This window comes from Branchiostoma lanceolatum, chromosome 18, assembly GCF_035083965.1.
Source record: "Branchiostoma lanceolatum isolate klBraLanc5 chromosome 18, klBraLanc5.hap2, whole genome shotgun sequence".
Taxonomy (NCBI): Eukaryota; Metazoa; Chordata; class Leptocardii; order Amphioxiformes; family Branchiostomatidae; genus Branchiostoma; species Branchiostoma lanceolatum.
Window position 1 is genome coordinate 1,874,033 of NC_089739.1, and position 23,244 is coordinate 1,897,276.

Genomic DNA, 23,244 nt, shown 5'->3' on the forward strand with positions numbered 1-23,244 from the left:
GGTCACATGATAATTAGACTTTATTTTACTAATTATAATGTGAAGTACGGTACTAGTGTGTAACACTGTCTCTCGCCTGATATCACGAGAGCTTGCATGCTCCATTTCCGTAAGATATAAGTGAGCTATTTTGAGTTAATGTAATTCGTAAAGAAACCCTTTTTATCCCGGTAATTCGCAGCGAGATGGGCACACTGCGTAACTGGCGTTCTGAATTTTGTGTAATGCGAGGGTGTTCCTATCTGATTTAGCCAACGTAGACCCTCGTATATTAATCATTAGCAATCTCCTAGCACCTCTTATATGAATATGACCCATCCCCTGACAAATAAATCTTCCTGAAATGTACCACGATGAATCGTATGGACATGGAGAGGGACATAAAGTGTTCAGCGGAAACTGCACTTTGACCCTTTAACTGATGTACCAGGTGTATACCTTTTAACCTTTGACCCAATATACCGCTTGTCCGCCATTTTGTCTCTTTTCGTAAAAAATAGTGTCACTTCTAGCGCTATTTTCTGCAGGCTTTATAGTTCATATCACATGAGACGCCCCACTAAACGACAGGTAAGGCATTTTCGCACTGTTGACGCTTACTGGGTTGTGTCTAAACAGCGTTGATTTAGATTTATCGGTGTTTTTATTAGAATAACGCCAGACCTGCATTTTATTGGGGAGGGGGCGAAACGTGCAAAATAAGGGATTCGAACTAAACCTAACAATAGCATTAACAAACAAACGTATGCAATTGAAGACAACGTTAAATCTTTTAAGAAAAAGTATAAATGTTGCCCACTTGATCTTGCTTCTTGCTGCGATTAATATCTGCAATTTGGAACATATCCCTTTATGTCGCCTTTATGTTTTGGAATAACCCAATGAGTAAGGGCCGCCTACATCTTGATTACATTGTAGCTCGTCGTTAATTGGTAAAACAGTCGGACACTCCACTTTTATATAAGTTTTTATTCTATCATTAACCATGACAGGCCGTCCGCTGTCAATAGTGAAATAAAAGTGTTATTGACAGGCTAGGTATTTGTTTGCCCTGTATTAATATTGTTCTTCCAAATGCTTTGTTACACATTGTTAGGTCAACTGGTAAAGAGATGGCATAGGAAACCATGGGCCATTAACATTTTTGAAACTCTAGGGTTCGTGCCCCACTTTCACAAACTTACAGTAGTAGGAGTTCTGATTGACCATTATTAACATATATTCCATCAAGCTGTAACCTGTAAATAACGGAAAAACATCCTTATTGACAGCAGGGGTTCATCTAAACTGGGAAAGAGGGGCACTGCATCCTCTTGTTACAGCCCAGTGCCCCCTTGTTGAATTCAGATTTTAGCTTAATATCCAACATACAGTCTTCACTCAGCGATTGATTCTTTCATAAATACATAGAATTCACTCCCTCGCCTGTGTGTGCTCCCTCTTGTTCAATTTTTCTAGAAAAAAACCTGGACAGGCTACAACCACAGCCTGTCAAAACTGTAGGGAAAATTCTTAGTGATCAATAGCCTCTGTCTCTTATTGCTTACTGGCCCTGAATTCTGTGATATACTACTGTAGTACTTTGTCTAAATCTGTTATTACGTATTATTAGCAATGGCCGAGCCAACCTATGAGCCTTCTACCGGGCATCCTGGGAACGACACAAGCAGCAGCGGGGAGCAGACAACAGACCCGGGACGGCAGCAGGACGTTCTAAGGGAGGAAACGCGCGACGGAGACGTTACCCAGCCTGACGAGGGAGACTCTTCGGGTCTACATGACCACACGTATGGAAGAAGGCAAGATGCCAAATCCAGTTTAGTGCACAGAAGTAGACAAAAGGAAAAACCTACCACAGCTCACATATGTAAGTACTGTGGGTTCAGGGCACCATATCAGGCTAAACTTATACGACACGTAAGAAGACATACAGGGGAAAAACCTTTCAAGTGTGACCAGTGTGACTATTCTGCTGTTCGAAAAGATCAGTTGAACCAACATATGGTTAAACATACCGGTGAAAAACCCTACATGTGTGGAGAGTGCGGATATAGAACGGCATTTAAAAGTACTCTAGACCAACACGTCAGGACAAAACACACTGATGACAAACCCCACATGTGTGAGGAGTGCGGGTACAGGACAGCTGTTAGGTCTCAACTGTCCCGACATTTGAGGAAACATACAGGTGAGAAGCCCTACAAATGTGACCAGTGCGACTATTCAGCTGCACAGAAATATAACTTAGACCAACATGTCATGAGAAAACACACCTGTGAGAAGCCCTACATCTGTGGAGAGTGTCCATACAGAACAACCGAAAAGTCAGCTCTATCCAAACATATGAGACAACACACGGGTGAGAAACCCTTTAAATGTGACCGGTGTGACTATTCGGCTGCACAGAAAAATCATTTAACCCGACACGTCATGACGAACCACACCCATGAGAAACCCTATATGTGTGAGGAGTGCGGATTCAGGACGTCTATTAAGTCCAACCTATCCTTACACATGAGAACACATACAGGTGCAAAACCTTACAGCTGTGACCGTTGTGACTATGTTGCAGCAAGGAAAAATCATGTTGATCGCCACGTCATGAGAAAACACACCGGGGAGAAACCATACTTGTGTAGTGAGTGCGGTTTCAGAACAGCTGATAGGGTCAACCTATCCCGACATATGAGAAAACATACGGGTGAGAAACCGTACAAATGTGACCAATGCGACTATTCTGCTGCACAGAAAGGCACTTTAGACCAACACGTCATGGTGAAACACACCGGCGAGAAACCTTTAATGTGTGACACTTGCGGATATAGGACAGCTGTTAAGTCTGAACTATCCCGACACATGAGGACACATACAGGTGAAAAGCCCTATAAATGTGACCAGTGTGACTATTCTGCTGCACAGAAGGTATGTTTAGACCAACACGTCATGAGAAAACACACCGGTGAGAAGCCATTCATGTGTGACAAGTGCGGATACAGAACGCCTGCTATACATCTCCTTTACCGACATATGAAAAAGCATACAGGAGAGAAACCCTACAAATGTGATCAATGTGATTTTTCTGCAACATGAAAAGAAGGTTTAAATCAGCACAGGATGACAAAACACACCGGTGAGAAGCCCTACGTGTGCGAAAAATGCGGCTACAGGACGGCTGACAGGTCTTGTCTGTACCGACATAAGAGAAAACATACAGGTGAGAAACCCTACTTGTTTGATCAGTGCGACTATTCTACTGCACGGAAAGGTACAGCGTTATGAATCATGGTTAATTACACTTGAGAGAAAATTTGTATTGGATATATTTTTCGCAGCTCTACGGCTTACAAGTATTACTCACTGCAATAGGTATGGAAATACATAAGAAAAATGTCACCAATCTTGTGTATTTCCAATATTTTCTTTCCTCTCTTTCATACAAGGACGTCTTAACATGTGATCCTTTCGTTACAGAGTTTCATGTGGAGCAACCTGTTAACGAGATGCACATCAAAGAGCGGAAGACAGGAGACAAGGGTTGGGAACAAGACAGATGAAAGGACAATGAAACGTATAGAACAGAGGACAGGTTAGCCTGTTTGCCTCTAATGCAAGAGCTTCTTACGAAACAAACTCTGAACGAGATGCACACCGACGACGACGAGACAGAAGACACGGGATGGCAACAGGATGGACAAGACCACGAGCCAGCCCGAGAATCGTACAGCGAGCACCAGGAAACGTGCGTTGCAACCCTACCAACAGGTTTTCCTGTAAACGAGATGCACACCAACGAGGGGGATAGAATATCCATGAGGAGGCAGCAGGACGAACAAGACGACGAGCTATCCCGAGAAACGTACAATGAGGGCAAGGAAACATACCTTGCAGCCCTACTAACAGATTATCCTGCTAAGGAGACGCTCACCGACGACGAGGAGACAGAAGACACGGGATGGCAGCAGGACGAACCAGACGACGAGCTATTTCAGGAGACCTATAGTGATAACCAGGAAACGCACGGCGAAAAACTACGGTCTGGTACTCCTGGGAACGAGCCAAGCAGCAGTGTAGAGCAGACAACAGACCCAGGACGGCAGCAGGACAAGGGCGTTATTAGCGAGGAAACCTGTGGCGGAAACTTTGCCCAGCCGGAGCAAAGAGGCCCATGTCTACAAGCACCGGACATTGCAGGACACAGAAGTAAGCAAGGAGCAAAATCTGCCACAGCTTTGAAATATGGGGAAAGTGGGTACAAGGTACGATACAAGTTTGACCTTACTCCACCTATAAGAAAACAGAAAGGGGAAAGATCGTTCACGTGTGATCATTGTGACTATACTTCTACTGAGAAATCCCGTATGGAACGACATGTCATGAAACACACCGGTGAAAAACCCTACATGTGTGGGGAATGTCCATACAGAGCAGCCGAAAAGGCACTTCTATTCAACCATATGAGACAGCACACGGGAGAGAAACCCTATAAATGTGACCAGTGTGACTATTCTGCTGCACAGAAAAAGAATTTAGACCGGCACGTCATAATGAAACACACCGGTGAGAAACCCTTCATGTGTGAGGAGTGTGGATACAGAACGGTTCATAATTATGAGCTAGCCAATCATATGAAGAGACACACAGGTGATAAACCTTACAGTTGTGATCGTTGTGACTATGTTGCAGCTGAGAAACACCATTTAGTCCGACACGTCATGAGAAAACACACTGGTGAGAAACCCTACCTGTGTGATGGGTGCGGTTTCAGAACAGATGATAAGGACAAATTATCTGTACATATGAGAAAACATACAGGCGAGAAACCTTACAAATGTGACCGGTGCGACTATTCTGCTGCACAGAAAGTACAGCTAGACAGACACGTCATGAAGAAACACACCGACGAGAAACATTGTCAACCAGGATCCCTAAGTTTGTAAAAGTCTTTATAGTAGGACAACAACTCTAGTGTTTCAGAACTATTAATGTACAAAAATGGGCACTTAATGTCTCCAAAGTGACCAGGTTACAATGGAAGCAACCAAGTTCGCTCCAGTCTTTTTTTGTTTACTTTTCTCAGCTCTAAAAGAGTGTTCTGTTTCAGGCTTGTTTTGTACGAGATAGATAGAACGTTGCATCTATCATATATGACACTTTTCTGTTGCAAATAAATGCTGCAGGTATTTAAGCTATTTGTGTTTTCTTCTTTCTTACGGTGACAGTGTATGAGTCAAATATGTATCACATTGATATCTACGAATATAATAAAAATTCCATTCTGTATTTGTCTGAATTGTCCCAACACTACCATACGTTGCTTCCATCTATCCGGGAACTAGTTCTAAAGGGCAGATACATTATCTATCAGTCTTTGAAGAGCATAAAATTTAATACTGCTTATTCTCTGGAATTCTTTGTGATTCTTTGGAAAACACATCAAAAGCCATATGATAACTTGTCTTGATGTAATTATATCATAATATCATTAAAAATGGGTTATCAAGCTATCTTGATTACCTTTTTTTAGGGAAAGCTTTATCATCCCCATAATTCGAAACAGCATTGTCACATTTTACGAACTTGACTTCAAGAATCTAGTGCAAAGCGAGGTCGTCTTAGTCTAAAGCATTATCGGGACCCCCATGCAGACCCCTTTGTATTGGAAACTTGAATTCGTCAAGGGGGAAAGAAAGCCTGCCTATAAATACGATGAACAACATTTAATGGTCATGAAGAAGGATGCACAAAGCGTTCGACGTTGACCTGCACTTCGACCCTTCGAACCGAAGTATCAGGTTCATAAATTTTAACCTTTGACCTAAAGTACCGTTTGTCCGCCATTTCGATTTTTCCTGAAAATATCTCTATCCAATCTGATGGACTTTTACTAGGCTTTAAGGGTCATGTTGCAGCGGCCTCTCCACTAAACGACAGGTAAGGTATCTGTGCACTGTTAACTCTTATTCGGTCGTTTGTTAACAATGATGACTTAGATTTATGGGCGTTTTGGAAGAGAACGTCAGACCTGCATTATATTGGGGAGGGGGATGAAACCTGCAAAACAAGGGATTCAATAAATATACCTAACAAGGTTGGCCTATTGCCGCAACAAGCAAACGGATGCAGTTATGCAATAAACTATACAATGTTGGACCTTTTCGGATAAGTTTAATTGTAGCCCAGATGGTCGTGAATCGTGCTATTCTACCTCTTCCACCCCACCAATACATGAAGTTGGAAACTACACTTTTAGATTACGTTTTATTCAATAACTATATTATTGTGTACTGACCCCTTTAATAAGGTTTAGAATCTTGTGATAAACTTTCTTTGCTTAAATCTGCAATGCATAATATTAGCAATGGCCGAGGCAACCTTTCAGCCTCCAGGTGAGGAACCGCACACTACGCATTCTGGGAACGAGGCAGGTAGCAGTTTGGAGCAGACAACAGACCCGGGACAGCAGCAGGACGTTCTAATCGAGGAAACGTGTGACGGAGACTTTGCCCAGTCTGACGAAGGGGGTTCTACATATCTGCATGTATCGGGCAGTGCAGGACACAGAAGTAGGCAAAGGGAAAAATCTGCCACAGCTCACATTTGTACGTACTGTGGGTACAGTACAAGAGTTAAGGCAAATCTGAAACGACAAGCGCGAAAACATACAGACGAAAAACCTTACACATGTGACCAATGTGATTATTCTGCTATACAGAAATGCCAAATTGACCGACATGTGTTGACGAGGCACACTGCTGAGAAGCCATACAAATGTGACCAGTGTGATTATTGTTCTGCACTGAAAGGACGCTTAGACAGACACGTCATGAAAAAACACGCAGGTGAGAAACCATACAAATGTGATCAGTGTGACTATTCTACTGCACGGAAATGCCGCTTAGACGAACATGTCATGATAAAACACACTGGAAAGAAGCCCTACATGTGTGGTGAGTGTGGATACAGAACGGCTAGCATGCCTTACCTATCTCTGCATATTAGAAAACATACAGGAGAAAAAATCTGATTAATGTGACAATTCAGCTGCACAGAAATTTGCATAAGTGTTACCAAAGTGTAGAATGCTTAACGATGTAGAAGTGAGCATTTTGATTCATGTATCAAGCAAATCAGGTGATTTTCATAGTTGCCAAAAATGGTTGTAATGGTAGAAAAGTTGGCACCGATATTAAATACTAGTAAGGTATAATAAAGTGAGCAATTGAGCTATTCTTTAGTACACAATCAGGCACTGTGTGACTTTATGTTGTTTTAATGTGTAGGTGTAAGGTGTTGACTGAATGACAGAGAGAATGTGTAATCATCTACATATAAGTACTGAAGAAATTTAGTACTGTTGTGAGAAATGAAATAAAACATAATAATGAATTACTTTATGAAGGTATGAGGTCGTGGACTCTCGTTCTCTGTGTACTTCTGCTTTTTTTTGCTGGCTTGCTGAATGTACACGCTGTGAAATAGAACTTCATTGTTCCCTAAAAACAAATAACTCAATACTGACTGTCATGAGTACTATTAATATTATTGTTGCCGATGGTGGCTACTGGATTTTGTGTGTGCAAATAACCTAGTTTTGAAAGTAGGTGAATGGGAACAGATGAAGTCCAACTATTTTGCAGTAGTCAACATGAAAGGACGGAGATCCACTAAGAAAAAATATACAAGAAATGGAAGAATGTAATTATAAGACGTTGTGCTGTATTTTTGCACGAAATTTTACAACCAGCAAAACATTCACATCAAGATTAATGTCGCTCTTTTGCAATTCATATTTAGAATCCAACACAAATAATTCAAGGCAAACATATTCATCATTAACAGCCATGTGTAATTTACAAAAGGTACACACTTTGCTGTTCAAGTTGAGGTATGGGATAACAATATGGTTCCCAACAACTTGGAAAATCACTGAACAATGAATTCAAAGTCATGTCTTCATTGTTGTCCGAGTGTTATAAAAGTAAAACAGAAACCATGACGAAAATCTGCTTAACAAAGCATGAATAAACTTTGCAATACTGCAGCTAATACGGTTTCGCACTAACGTGACTACGGTGTAAGGTCATAGGTAATACTTTCCGAGGTTCAACCAACCAGGGTACTGGAGGTGACGTCACATTCAAACACACTACATGTATATTACAGTTATATTTCCAATGATAATGTTTATTGACCATTCCAACTTAAACCACTGTCTAGGTTTCCTTATTTGCTCGAAGTCTTTTTTGCAAGACCAAAAGTGTAACATTTTGTTTCATGTTTCACCACAAAGGCCCATCATACTCTACCTTACAGGCTTGTAAATGCTTTTTTTGTGTACAGTTGATTAAAGCAGAAATCACTCTGACTTACATAAATGATTATAAACACCAAACATCATTACAACGCTACCTTACCTTACCTTACAATGCCACTGAAAAGGGAAAATTACTGTTAGAAACACTGATGCAAATGTCACCTTCCTATTGAAACATCCAACAGTGATGACGGATATTTGAAAATGTAGTGATTTGCAATTTATATTTCATCGATATTTTCTGGAGTACTTTGCTCTGCTAATTATATATTTGTTTGAAGCTTCAAGTCTCCATATTAAACACAGAATCGCAAAAAATGCTCTGTTCTTGTTTATGCAATAATAAGTAATATAATACACAGCAATACAAAGTGTGGATTGTCAACTGTAATGAACTTGTGTAAAGTTACAATTGTTACCTCCAAAAAAATCATGAGGGCTCATACTCTACACTTCTAGTTTCATTTACTTTTCCAGATGTTGTTTGCTGCCAAACATCAACCTTTGCAACAAAATAAGCAAATGATAAATTATGGTTTTCCTTGGACATTGGCTAATTTATAAACAACCACTAGAGGGACTGAGGAAAAATAATTAACCAGAAGTAAACATTACATCTGCACAATATACGTCCGTATTTCCTACAAATCATATCATGCACACAGTTTGATAATGGTTTCTAAGCATCTTTTGATAAACCATTGTTAAATAATAAGTCTGTTTCTAAAACAGCCCCAAAGTGCTACAAGTTTTTCTATGTCAAAGTTACCAATGGTTTAACTTGTACCCTGTACGGCAATTAGGGGTGTCAATAGTGGCATGAAAGTCCAACGGGAACTGCCAACATGTGCTTTCTGATTTGGTAAGACAGTTGGTTGCCAGAGAGTCTTAACAATCTAAAATTGGACGACACTGTTTTAATGTGTCTTTTGACAAAGCACCATCACTAATAGATGACATAATATGGTTCAACCTGAATGTTGGGGCCTGCAAGCGTTTGTTTTCCAGACAGATTCATACAGATTCCATGTTGCATGTGGGTTCTGCCTGGTCTTTGTTAGAGGTTAGAGTTACTAGTTAAGTAGCAGAGCTGTTTATCATTCTCGGTGGTACACCAATTCAATTGGGAGGATCTTGGATCCAGACACTTAACACTAAATGGTCTTTTTGCTAGTGCTTAGTCATCTCTACGGTTTTTCAAATGATCGCAATGATCTTTTGATAACCTTCATGTTCTTCCTATAATCTCTTAATAGTTTGCAAAAAACTACATTTTCTGGCCTATGTATATGGTTCAAGTTGAACCGCAAACTACACATAAGCCCATTTTTTCGCTTAGCGGTTGCCAGATTATCTCCCCTCTGTGGAAATGTGGATTTAATCATTGTATATCCACATTAGGGTACAAAGAATTCAGCTGCGAGGCAGTCGGGCCTGTGCCATAAGATATATTTCCAACATCAAGGGAATCAGTGGTGGGCTGGAACTGGCCCTGCCCTGTCTGATCATGACCACTGGTCACTACAGCTGTGGTGTTTGTTTTGGAATCAGTGATGGCCTGGGACTGGCCCTGTCCTGTCTGATCATGACCACTGGTCACTAAAGCTTCTGTGGTGTTTGTGTTGGATTCAGTGATGGATTGAGACTGACGTTGCCCTGTCTGATCATGACCACTGGTCATTACAGCAGCTGTGATGTTTGTGTTGGATTTAATGATAGGCTGATACTGGCCCGCAACTTTGTACAGAGAATTCAGCTTTGAGGCAGTTGGCCCTGTACCATAAGATAGATTCCCAGCCTCAAGGGCTTTACGGATGGCCAGAGACTGGCCCTGTCCTGTCTGGTCATGACCACTGCTCAGTACAGCAGCTGTGGTGTTAGTGTTTGATTCATTCATTGTCTGAGTCTGACCTTGCCCTGGTCGACCATTTTGGATGTCCATATTTTCGTAATGGTGATCCTGACCACTGGTCACTACAGCAGCTGTGGTGCTTGTGTTTGATTCAATTATTGCCCGAGACTGACCCACGACTTTGTACAGAGAATTCAGCTTTGAGGCAGTTGGCCCTGTACCATAAGATAGATTTCCAGCCTCAAGGGCTTTACGGATGGCCTGAGACTGACCCTGTGCTGCCTGATCATGACCACTGCTCACTACAGCAGCTGTGGTGTTTGTGTTGGATTCAATTATTGCCTGAGTCTGGCCCTGCCCTGTACGATCATTTTGGATGTCCATATTTTCGTAATGGTGTTCCTGGCCACTGGTCACTACAGCAGCTGGAGACTGAGCCTGAGACTGACCCTGCCCTTTCTTTTCATGGCCATAGATTACTACCTGATTCCGCCCCTGCCCTGTGCGACCTTTTTGGTTGTCTACATCTTCGTAATGGTGATCGTTACCACTTGTCACTATAGCAGCTGTTACATTAGACTGAACCTGCCCTGTCTGATCATGGCCACTAGTGGATGCCTGCCCCTGCCCCGCACGACCTTTTTGGTTGTCCACATCTTCGTAATGGTGATCATGACCACTGATCTCTACAGAAGCTGTGACCTGAACCTGAGTATGACCCTGTTCTGTCTCATCATGACCATTAGTGGATGTTGGTGCTGCCCCATCTACGTACTGAGGATTTGGTTTCAAGGCAGCTAAAACTTTGTTATGTGATAGTTTGTTGTGCGATATATTCCCAACTTTGAGAGATTGAGTGCTAGCCTGAAACTGCCCCTGCCCTGTCTGATTATGGAGGTTACCTATATCTTCATATTGGTGGCCATCACCTCCGGTCTTTACGGCTGTGTTTCTGTTGCTACCGACAACATTGGCATTTTGCCCTGAAATGGGATGCATGGTCCTCTTCTTGCACTGGCACACTATGAGAATGATGATGCCAACCAGGACAATGCCAGCTACCGGACCACATATAGATCCAATGAGAACAGTGAGGGGGAAACTTGGGGAACTGCTGCTTTCTGGTTTGTCTGAAGTGATTGCAAGGGGGGAGGGTAGGGTTGCTCTTGCTTTACCTACAGGACATGCTGTTGAGTCGGCATTACGTTTGAAGTACCAGTGATAACGAGCGGTGACGTATATCATTTCTTTAGGATTGACAATTGCAAGCTTCTGCCCCTGTAATTTCTTGGGTTGAGCACAGATCATCTTGTCCTTAAACGAAGGAAATTCAGTAACAATTTTCCTGAAGGGAGCCATCCCACATTCACACTGCACAGGGTTCCCATCAAGTGCAATAGTAAGGCTAGATGAGAGAAAGCCATGTGCTGAAGGCGTAATGACAGAAATATTGTTTGACCGAAGGTCCAAATGTTCGAGTTTGGGCAGATTCGAAAATGCACCAAAATGAATGTGTTTAATCTGGTTGGAGCACAGGTTCAACTTTTGTAGTCGGGGCAGATTTGCAAATGTACCAACCTGGATCTTTGTGACTTGATTGGAGGCCAGTGTCATATTTTGGAGCTGGGATAGATTTTTAAATGCACCAGGTTGAATCGTTGTTATTTTATTGCAGGACAGCAGCAACATTTCGAGCAGGGGTAGATTTGCAAATGTTTCTGCCTGAATCACTGTTATTTGGTTATACATCAAGTTTAGCCATTTGAAATTGATTAGACGTAATAATGAACCTGGCTGAATCGTTGTAAGCGGGTTGCTGGTTAAAACAATCTTTTCGAGCTGGGATACCATTGGCATTGCAAATGTATCTGCATTAATCTTTTTTATCTGGGCGTGGCGAATAATCAACGTTTTTAGCCCGGGCAGATTTGCGAAGAAACCAGCTTGAATCGTTGTTATCGGGTTGCCAGACAGAAGCAAGCAATATAGCCGGGGTATATTTGCAAATGTACCCGTCTGGATCTTCGTTATCTTGTTGCTTGACAGCCGCAAATTTTGGAGCTGGGGTAGATTGGCGAATGCACCAGGTTCAAACATTGTTATGTGACTGTTTATTATCCCCAAGTGCAGAAGGTTGGTCAGATTTGCAAACGCTCCTGCTTGAATCTTTGGTATCTGGTTACCGGACAGGTCCAACCATTGTAACTGGGGTAGATTTTCAAATATGCCTGCTCTAATTTTTTTTATTCGGTTGTATCCAAGGAGCAGCTGTCTCAGCTGGGGTAGATTGGTGAATGTAGAATGATTGATATTAGTTATTTTATTCCAATGTAGCCACAACTCTTGGAGATTGAGTAGACTGGATAAATGAACAGTGGTGATGTGATTCTTACTCAAGTCCAAATGAGTCAAATTCTTAAACTTCACCAAGTCAGACTGATTTATGGTTGTAATGAGATTACCTCTCAATTTCAAGTCGGAGATGGATGTTGGGAGGTTCTGAGGGATGCTGGTGAGGCGCATGGAGCGACATTGACAGGTGGATGATGGTGCGCAGCTGCAGCCAGCTTCTGGCATGTGAGGCTCCTTCAGGATGATGAGAAGGAAAATCAGCAGATGTCGCAACCTTCTTCCCATGGTGTCCTGCCACCTAAACGGAACAGGAAGCACCTCTGTAAAGCCACAACACGTATACAGCACAATACCCGAAAAGTGCGTTGTAAAGCTATCTGCCACCCAACAATCATGATCACACGATGTCCGGATTAAAGATACATAAACCAGAAGATTTGCAGCAGTATCAAGAAAAGCCGCTACGATGCCCATTATCGAACTTGACCTTCGTCTTTCCACCTGCAAAAATATTATCGCAAGCCATCCAGGGTCGTTACGTTATTAGTGGCCCAAAATATTTGGAAACACACTCTTTTTCTTTTTGCTGCCCTGCTTATAGAAAACGTGATCCAGTTATTGTTTATTTACGGTCTGTAACGAACGTTTCGAAATTTCTCTAGTCTTAATAATTTGCGTATGGTTGTGTTGATTGTCTGCAGCTGCCTTGTGAATATTGATATGAGGGTTGTTTACTATTTTTGCTTACATTCTTATGACTACGTTTGCGTCTTTCAGATAAGGAAATCATCATCATCATATCGGGCGGCTTGCCCGGACTAAGGTTGCTCTTTCCCTCCAGACGGAAATAAGAAATCATTATATGACTCTTAATGATTTAATTGTATCAAATGAGTAATATTACGCTAATGAAGGTGTTGACTATCTGAAGCTGGCTATTTAAATATTTATATTCAGGTTCTTGCTCTTTCTTCTGACGTTTCTATAACTTTATTTGCACCTGCTAGGAGCTCGTATAGATCGTCCAAGACACGGGGTTTTATTCTTGTAAGGTGCGTCCTTTCGTAGCTAATCCGTGCTGTTGCGTGACAAACAACCCAAGATATGTAAATGAGGTGCTGATTGTCTGTAGCTGGCTGTTTGAATATTAATATTGGGGTTGTTTTGCAGACCTTTCAGTGGCTTCTATGATCGTTTGGATGTTTGTACAATTTCAAGGCAGAAAGTGCCCCCCCCCCTGTTTGCTGTTGATCTTGTAGGATACGTGCTGCAGTAGTTGGTTGTTATGTATATAATAAACTGTTGTGAATTTATGTGGCCCTAGTGGCATAACTATGTCTATGTTGATTGTCTAAAACTTGCAGTTTGAATATTAAGATAAGGTGTTTTTTTTTTCTTTTTGCTGTTTCTGTGACTTTTTGTACGAGAACAGGGTGAGGCAACCAGCAGCAGGATAAAAACGAAATTGTACAACATTTGGATGATTTTGAATGTGCAGAAAGTGATCCCCCATGTTTCCTTCTGTGATTGTAGTAGTTTCTCGTTTATAATATGTAACAAACAGTTTTAAATTTCTGCGGCATCAGTGATATAACGATGTTGATTGTCTGGAGCTGGTTGTATGAATATTGACATTCAAGTTGTTTACTTTTTTTGCCAACGTTTTTATGCTGATCAGGGAATCCGTCAAGTGAAAATTTAACGAATTATCTAAAACGGACCATCTGGGTATTTCTGAAATATCATTATAGGGCTGTATTTAGTAGTCACCTTTCCACAAATGACCCAAAGGATTAAAGTTTTAGAGCGTAATGCGCCTGTTCCCCTTTTCAGAACTCAACTGATCATCTGCAGATGTAAGGTCAGGAGACTGTTAAATGTCTTCTGCTTGCTGGGCTCCTCCAGCCTTATTGGAAAACGTCACAATCTTCTATCCCAACATATGGTTGTAAAAATGGTATTGAAAACAAATTTACCTGTAATGATTATCCACAGACATAGATACACCTACCTTGTAAGCCAGTGAGAGTAGCTTCAAATCATATTTTGTAGATACTCGTGAAGAACCTTAGACACCAGTTGCTATTGTTCTTCTAAGGTGCGTTTTTCGGAGCCTGATCCGCAATGCCGCCTGACAAACAACGAGTGATTATTCTTCCGTAAATGGTGGTGTTAATTGTCTGAATCTGGCTATTTGAATATTAATATCAAAGTTGTTTACTCCTTTTTCTGCCGTATTTCTTACGTTTTTTAAACCTGAAAATTTCAACCATTGTCTCAAAAAAGGTCGATCTGCCTCGTAGTATGATAACAAAGAGTCTTCAGTAGAGAACTGTGTTTAGTAATCATTCTCGTCTAGATAATGCAATTGTACCTAAAGTCTGGATTTGTGTAGGTACATAAGCTGTAAGTTGTTATACTTCATTGTCTAACAGACTTTTTCCTAAGTTTTTGGGGAATTGGCTAGGGAAGTTGCCATGGCCAATCTGAATTCTCTGGTCCTGAATTTTTTTTCTGACGTCATCAAAGGAAAACGTCAGGTCGCAGCAGCCGTATGCCCTTCTTCAGAACTAACAAATCTCCAAGCAAATGTCGGGGGTTGGGTCGATATCTAGCCGATGGGATTTTCTGATAGCCATCTTAATAACCCTTGATAACAGTTAGAAAACGTTACAAGCTTTCGCCCAAATATCTGCTTTGAGATTAAGCTAACCCTCATTAATGAATAACTACTGACTACACAGCATTACAACATTAAATGGCTATCCACTAGAATATATTTGTGTATTTCTGCCACTTTGATTTAAACGAATAAGGATCAAAAAGATTGGTTGAAGAAACAAACGTACCTTTCACGCCTATCAGAATAGCTTAAGTCGGCACCTTCTGGACAGGAGGTCGTGTAGAATGTCTCAAGCACCGGTTGCTGCTGTTCTTGTAGGGCGCGTCCTTCGGTAGCTGATCCGTAATGCCACGTGACAGACAACCTAAGCATAGTCTAAAGTATAGGGACCTTTTTTTAATTGTCTGAGGCCGGCTATTTGAATATTGATGTTAACGTTGTTTACAATTTTTACCAACGTTTTAATGACTGTATTTGCACTTTTCATGCAAGGGTTTCAAAAGAAGGATAAAGAAACCGTTGTCTTTAAAAGTTTTTATGATTTTACAATCATTATGAATTAGAATTATTTTTTTAAATTTTTTAAATTTTTTTAATTCTTATTTATTTCGCACATGAAAAAATACATGTACAATTGAGAAAATGACTGTGAAGTGCAGGGAAGGCTGAAAGCTAAGTGCTTATATAAAAGCCTCCCTTATATATGTTATCAATCAGATTATGACAAAGTCAGTATTATGTTGATGACGTAGGTCTCGAAATTTGTGTTCTGTTGTAAATGCACTGATACAAGCAAAGTGTAAATTTCCTGGACCCGGCAAGTTTTCATCTACACCACTCTGTAACTCATACGCACTTACAATCCAGTTAATCGTCTATAAACTCGGCAAAGTTTATTTGAAATATCTGTCGACTGGAGTAAAACGACATGCGGACGTGACCCGTACTCACTGGAGTATCAGGTTTGTAACCTTTCACCTGTAACCCGTTGCTACCACGGCAGCCGCCATTTATGGTCGACGTCATCTTCTTCAGGATTCATTTCTTCTCTGAACTGACGGCCTTTAAGATCGCAGATATCGGAAACCACGGCAAACCGACAGGTAAGATATTTTATTGTTGTTTACACTAGCTATGTGGTGCTTTTGTAGAATACGAAGTGTGTTTGTAATCGGTATTGGATAGGAAGATTGTAACTGTAATGCGTCAAATGTATATGTAACAGCTGGAACTTGTTGTGTTGTATTATGTTGTTGTATTGATACAACCAGTGCAGTGGGTACCTATCTAAGTAACGAGGCATGAGTAACAGTAGTAGTGAGGTGCTCAAGAGGCCTCCTCGAACAAAGGACGCCTATTTTACGTATTCATTTCACGTCTGATGATCGGAAAGACGCAGCTTCTACCAGAAAAATCTCTCCCGGATTCAAACGGGTCTCCCAGTTACGTACCAACTAATTTAAACCAGGTGCTCAACTGTGAAGCCGCTTCCAATTGAGTTACAGGGGCATTACAATTTATACCTTGAAAGTATCATAAAAAATTCCCGAAAGCTCGAAAGATTCGTTTTTGTTACCTGTATTATGAGTAGGTCTGGGAATTTTTTTAATTTTCTATTAGAATAAAAAAAAAATACCCGTCCACATTCTCCAGTTTCATCACGCTGAGAAACTGGCTGGAAGCGGGGTCAAGTGGGGTTAAGGACTTGGCAATTTATCTTGAAGGAAGCTGGTGGTGACTTGAGGCTCCTACTAGTAGCTAGCATCCCAGGACACATGTGCAGGGTCAATAGAAGTCCTTGACACTAGTTTCGGGTTGTTCACTTTTCCCAGAAAAAAACTAAATAAGCTTAAGAAAGACTACTGAAGGGGTTTAGATTTTAAAATCAGTGTGAAATGAAAAAAAAGAACTTTGCAAACTATTTCAAAGAGTTACGAAATGTATATATGTTTGTTGTTCATGTTGTCCCCACCCTTTTCTGGTTTCTAAGCCCCCTGATTTATATTTATATTTCCAATATTTTCTCTCCTTATCTCACAGATGGACGAGTTTATAAGTCGGCATCGCGTCAAGGATATTCATCGTGAACAAACTACGAACGAAACTAACATCAAAGAGGAGGAGACAGGAGACACGAGATGGCAACGTGACGAAGAATGCGAGCCATTCCAGAAAACATATAGTGATGACCAAGACACCTACGACTACTACGGCGCAACCCTACAAACCGGATATCATGGGAACTTGCGGGGAACTAACAACTGCGGGGAGCAGACAACCGACACGCGGCGACAGCAAGACATTCTAAGGGAGGAAACTGGCGGGGTAAACTATCAATTGGGGATGTGCAACATGGGGAAACAGACAACAGATACGGCATGGCAGCAGGACGAGAAAAAAGACATTCCAAACGACGCTTGCCGTGTAAACTTTACCGAGTATGACGAAGAATTATTGCCGCAGACAGCTGCAAAGAGCCATGCAGTACAGGCGGGCAGCCATGTGCTTAAGCATACCTTCATTTGCTGGAAATGTGGTTACAGGTCGACTAAAAAGAGTCACCTGTTTAGACACATGAGACAGCATACTGGTGAGAAACCCTACAGATGTGACCAGTGCGACTATTCTGCAGCACGGAAAGAAGATTTAAACCAACACGTTATGATAAAACACACCGGTGAGAAGCCGTACGTATGTAGAGAGTGTTGGTACAAGACTGCTATTAGGGCTAACCTATCCCGACACATGAGAACACATACAGGTGAGAAATCCTATAAATGTGACCAGTGCGATTATTCTGCAGCGGTTAAATGCGCCCTGGACAAGCATATGACTAAACATACCGGTGAGAAACCCTACATGTGTAAGGAGTGCGGATACAGGACGGCTGATAGGTCTCACCTCTCCCGACATATTAGGACACATACGGGCGAAAAACCCTACAAATGTGACCAGTGCGATTATTCTGCTGCACAGAAAGGCGAATTAGACCGACACGTGATGGTAAAACACACCGGTGAGAAACCCTACATGTGTAGACAGTGTGGGTACAGGACGGCTGACAGGTCAGCTCTATCGCGACATACAAAAACGCATTCCTGTGATAAATCTTACAAATGTGACCAGTATGACTATTCCACAACACATAGATTGATGATAGAAGAGATATAGAGTGACACGTCATGATAAAAACTCTGGTGCGGTACCCTTCACGTGTGAAGAGTGCGGACACAGCACAGCTATTAGGACCGAGCTAACCCCCCTTACTGTGAGGAAAAAGCATGTGTAAACCCTACAAATGTACTATTCTACAACACAAAAAGCTAGTTAATATAATAGTAGTAGTATCCAGTATTATATTAACTAGCTTTTAGTGTTGTAGAATAGTCACATTTGTAGGGTTTACACATGCTTTTCCTCATATAAACACATAGCAAAACTTACGGGTGAGAAACCCTGTATTTGCGAGAATAACAGATACATCACGGCTGATAGACTTGCATCAATAAATGACCAAGTACTTGCGAAAAAGCCTCCATCCCTGTTGAGTGTCACTGTAGCATGTAATTATAATAATGATGATTAATAATAATAGCTGTGATGAGGTAATAATTTACATTAAATAGCCAATTTCTACTGTCACTAAATACAAAATATAAGTGATGCAAGTATATTAGTGTTGCAGTACTGTCAATGGTCAAATGATGGCGTTTTGAAAGACGAAGTGCTCATGTTGCACGGAGTGCAACTTTTATATCTTTTATCCTTTGTAAAAGAGAGTCTGGGATCAAGTTGTTGAATATGATATTGCCCCAGGCGTCTGTATGGAGAGCAAACGACACGTAGAAATGTGCTGTGATGATATGCATTGCAGATATGATGATTTCGACCAGTCCGAAGCAGAATTAGTCTGACTCATGGGGACAAACCGTTGGTGGTAAACTGGGAGTGTTGATGGCACAAACAAACAAACAAAACCGTTTCACTGGTTGTCTTAAATTATAGCTTCAGTTGAGAAAGTAATAAAACAGCCACACAGTAATATATGTACAAGTAAATTGTACACGTAAACACGTATGCTGTTTGTTAAACTTTTACTGACTAAATACATGTACTAAAATGTATAATTAAGTTTTTATACATATCCTCGTGTTTTGCTATAGCGTTACAGTTTTTGCGTTGAATAAGTCGGCAAATTCACCAAATTTCAATTACAATGTATCACAATAACATTCTTAAACATTACAGCAAATATTGACAGTATGTTTATAGCGCGCGAGATTTGTACGCAGTTTATGTATGTATGGAATGAGCAGTCCTTGTTCTACCGTCCCAGGTTTTGTGTTGAATACGTAGGTAACTGCGTGATGTAGCATACGTAATCTTTACTGGATGATTATAAACATTAATGTAGAAATCGATTTTGACATCTCTGATCTTGGTGAGAAATACACAGGTCTTAGATTAATTGTGATACGAGTATTGTGTTTCAATCTTTTGTCAAACACTTTGTTTATAACTTTGTTGTAGACCTTACGCATGACGAACACGATGTCAATCTCTTACAATCATCATCATCGTAGAATACTTAACTTCATCATTCTGGTCTTACAGTAAGTCTCCAAGATAGTTAATAACAGTTCTGGCCAGCATTCTTCACATTTCTTTTAGTGAGTCATGTTAGAGAAGAATCAAAAGACGTTTACTCTCTACCAGAAGTACAGCTAATTCAAAATGGTCGAATAAACAAATATAACAGTACATCTCACTCACTCACTCACTCACTCACTCACTCTCTCCCATAGCTTAGTCAGCCGTCGGGGCAGCAAAGCGTTCAGTAAAGGTTCTCCACTGCTGGCGGTCTTCCGCCAGTCTGGTCGTCTGGTACAGTACATACATGTGTCAATATATTAAGAGCATCTGTCGAACCGACTCATCTGTCGAACCGACAGGAGAGTCAATCAAGAACAAATGCTCCTACTTAACATATACTTGAATATGAAACCAACAGTGTAAGCAATATACGATAGGAAACGAATGAAAAAACAACAACACTAAGTTCTGTCTATCCGGAATCGCAGAAGCCATACGAACACAAGACAAAAAATAAGCTTAACTCTCATGGTGCGAAGTGAATAAAACACATTGACCGCTACCTTACTAAAATATCAGTCCACAACACTTTAATATGAAACTAACAGTGCTTTAAACAATATACGATTAGAAACGAATGTAAAGCAACACTGCGTTAGGTATATCGGGAATCGCAGAAGCCAAACGTACACAATCCAAATAACAAGCTTTATTCCCTTGGGGTGAAGTAAAATACATTGACCGCTACCTGCTTTTGCTTTTTTTTTTACTTTTCTCCCTCCTTTCCTCGCTTCTCGTGATCTTTGCTATTTGTATCACTTCTTGGAAGTCTACTAATGTTTAGAAATGAAATTTGAAAAAAAAAGAAATTTAAACAGTAGTTCATGCTTCCTTTTGATGTTCTGACTGGCGTTACTTTTTGAAATTGAACTGTTTTTATATGAAACGGTATGAATATTCAGACTGCTTCGGACAAGCTTTGAATATGTCTGTCTTGTTTCTTGACATACGTGGCAGGGTCTCATTTGTGCCATTGTTACGGCAGACATGCTTGTTGATATATTTCCTCACATCGGCCATGCCCAATCCCAACTTTTCCAGGTGTTTAGGGCTGGTGCAACGAGGTGTAAGAACGTAACTGAACGGCATATAAAACGGATGCGCACTTACAGGACCGGTGCACTTCCTAAAAAAACAGTCGTACATCTTTCGATCCAGTTCAGACAGCCACAGCATACGGCAGTCGCAGTGAATGGGATTACCTTGTATATACATGTGTTTCACCCACACGGCACCCGGAGAGGCAAGACCCAGATCAGCTGCCGAAAACGTGGTTAGCTTGTTAAAGGCGACTCCGACAGCCTCAACATTTTTCACTCCGTTTTTTGTTGCCAAATCGAATCGTACATTGGTTAAAAGATTATGAGATAAATCGAGCCATTTGAGTTTCTTTAAGTGTTTCACAGACTCCCAATTGATTGTTGTAATGTTGTTGTAACTAAAATCCAGGTTTTGGACGGATGAGAACACTTCGTAAAAGCCTGGGATCGTTTGGATTCGGTTGTAGTGGAGGTTAACATTGATCCCTATGCGTTTTAGACCAGGTGGGAAACTAGTCGGAAAACTAGTAATGTTTGACTTCGGGCAGTAGATATCGAACATGGCGTATTTTTTCACATAGCAGTGAGCCGGTAACGCGTAATCGGCACTCATGCTTGCTACAAATTGCATAAGAATACAGCCATACAAATATTTTACGACCATTACAATTAGCAAGATAGGAAAATCTTTGAAAATGTACCTCAAATAGTCTAGATGACAACTTCAGAATTGCTAACCTGATAAATATTTGAAAATTGCTGTTCGTATAAATTGATATATATATATATACGGATCAATTCATTAGTCAATTAATCAATAAACTGATATATCACATGTACATCTGTAGACAGCGTTCAAGGAAACGTTCCTGCAATAGTTAAACTCCTAGTTTGAAAATCGCTTCCTGCCTTTCAAAACTCTTCAATTTTCTTTTTAAACTCCAAACCTATAGATATATACACTATATATTTGTATGTTGATTAATATGTTTCATCAACATCTAAAGACTGTATGTGGCGTTATAAATGGGTACCTGTTATTCACCTCGTAATCTGGAAACCGTTATGTGCTACTTCAAAATTTTTTACTTTCTTCTAGTGAATCAGTATATATTGTTTGGGATATCCAATCTACACCTTAAGGCTACAGACCTTCAACGGTTCTAGATTCTCAGGTAAGGTATTTACGGTCCCCCGAAAGTGCGAAATGGAACGAAATGGAACGAAATGGAACGAAATGGAACGAAATGGAACGAAATGGAACGAAATGGAACGAAATGGAACGAAATGGAACGAAATGGAACGAAATGGAACGAAATGGAACGAAATGGAACGAACTTAAACAACATATGTAACATTATGATGTGAGATACCACTAGATAGCGAAATATAAGGAGTAGACCGGAACAGGAAGCATTTTAAATACAGAAGTGAGTGGTAAATACATAATATTACGTGTTTTATTTCTTGAATCTATGTGATAATATTAAATACAACATTTTTGTCGCGTTTGGGTGACTAGATTCTTCCTTGAAAATGGAAGCGCCGCGTGCAAAGAGATCCGCCGCTCTTCCTTGTGTACCAACGATCTGCAAATGAACTGCTGCAAATAGCGGGGAAAACAAGCAAACGGAACTAAGTATCGAAGTTAGGACCAGATTATACAGAAGTTGGTGGTAACATTGCATCTCTAAGAGGGCATGAGGCAAGCGTTATCTTATTATGTATACAGCTAGCGTGTTTGCGTGTTGTGTGAACCGTGAAATACATGTCCTCCTCGTTCACACTCTCCCTTTGTTTTGTCGGGAACAGGGAAGCAGAAATGTCTCCAGAGGACTCCACGTCCGTGTTTGAATGGAGTGTGAAATGTGTGAAATTGGTGACGCAGCGTAGAGCTTCATTTGCATATCATTAACGGAGGGGTCCATTCCCCGACAGCGGTCTGACTTTGAGCCGAAGAATTGGTTGTATAAAAATCGTTGTTGCGGAGATATGCATATGCAACGTACTAGTTATGGACTAAAACCGTATGTAAATAACTGGAAAGTCGGAGTTTGATTCAACCTGTCGGTAACACGCCCACAGTTCCGTCGCGCTGACAACAATGGCGGATCATTTGTATGCGGGGCTCCATTTGGGAGAGAAGAGTTCTGTCCCGCAACACGCAAACACGCTGTATGAATAATAAAATAACGCTTGCCTCATGCCCTCTTGGTGAATTATGAGATGCAATGTTACCACCAACTGTATAATCTAGTTCTAACTTCGATACTCAGTTCCGTTTGCTTGTTTTCCCATGCTATTTGCAGCAGTTTATTTGCAGATCGTTGGTACACAAGGAAGAGCGGCGGATCTCTTTGCACGCGGCGCCTCCATTTTCAAGGAAGAATCTAGCCACACAAACGCGACA

At 40.9% G+C, this 23,244-nt stretch overlaps 4 protein-coding genes across 5 annotated transcripts in view; 3 read left to right on the plus strand and 1 right to left on the minus strand.

Annotated features, from left to right (window-relative positions):
- The first annotated feature begins 455 nt into the window (after positions 1-455).
- Positions 456-5,185, plus strand: LOC136424200 (zinc finger protein 568-like). Of its 2 annotated transcripts, XM_066412714.1 has the most exons (3): positions 456-570; positions 1,613-3,214; positions 3,472-3,761. In XM_066412714.1, exon 2 carries the CDS (start codon positions 1,615-1,617, stop codon positions 3,088-3,090), a length of 1,476 nt encoding a protein of 491 aa, XP_066268811.1. In that variant the 5' UTR covers positions 456-570; positions 1,613-1,614; the 3' UTR covers positions 3,091-3,214; positions 3,472-3,761. The 2 variants fall into 2 exon arrangements, with proteins under 2 accessions (XP_066268811.1, XP_066268812.1); XM_066412715.1 differs by lacking the exon at positions 456-570 and having other exon boundaries at positions 3,095-3,214; positions 3,472-5,185.
- A 1,173-nt stretch (positions 5,186-6,358) lies between these two features.
- Positions 6,359-14,362, plus strand: LOC136424577 (myoneurin-like). Its single transcript, XM_066413190.1, has 2 exons — positions 6,359-6,947; positions 14,352-14,362. The coding sequence occupies exons 1-2, from the start codon at positions 6,359-6,361 to the stop codon at positions 14,360-14,362; spliced, it is 600 nt and encodes a 199-aa protein (XP_066269287.1).
- Positions 14,363-16,131: 1,769 nt separating this feature from the next.
- On the plus strand, positions 16,132-18,712 carry LOC136424808 (zinc finger protein 501-like). The gene is made up of 2 exons (XM_066413472.1): positions 16,132-16,244; positions 17,182-18,712. The coding sequence occupies exon 2, from the start codon at positions 17,182-17,184 to the stop codon at positions 18,310-18,312; it is 1,131 nt and encodes a 376-aa protein (XP_066269569.1). The 5' UTR covers positions 16,132-16,244; the 3' UTR covers positions 18,313-18,712.
- A 1,263-nt stretch (positions 18,713-19,975) lies between these two features.
- Positions 19,976-23,244, minus strand: part of LOC136424578 (zinc finger protein 431-like) — a 6,128-nt gene continuing 2,859 nt past the window's right edge. Inside the window, exon 3 of the mRNA XM_066413191.1 lies at positions 19,976-20,022. Coding sequence (XP_066269288.1) covers positions 19,976-20,022 — 47 coding nt within the window. The remainder of the gene's footprint in view (positions 20,023-23,244) is intronic.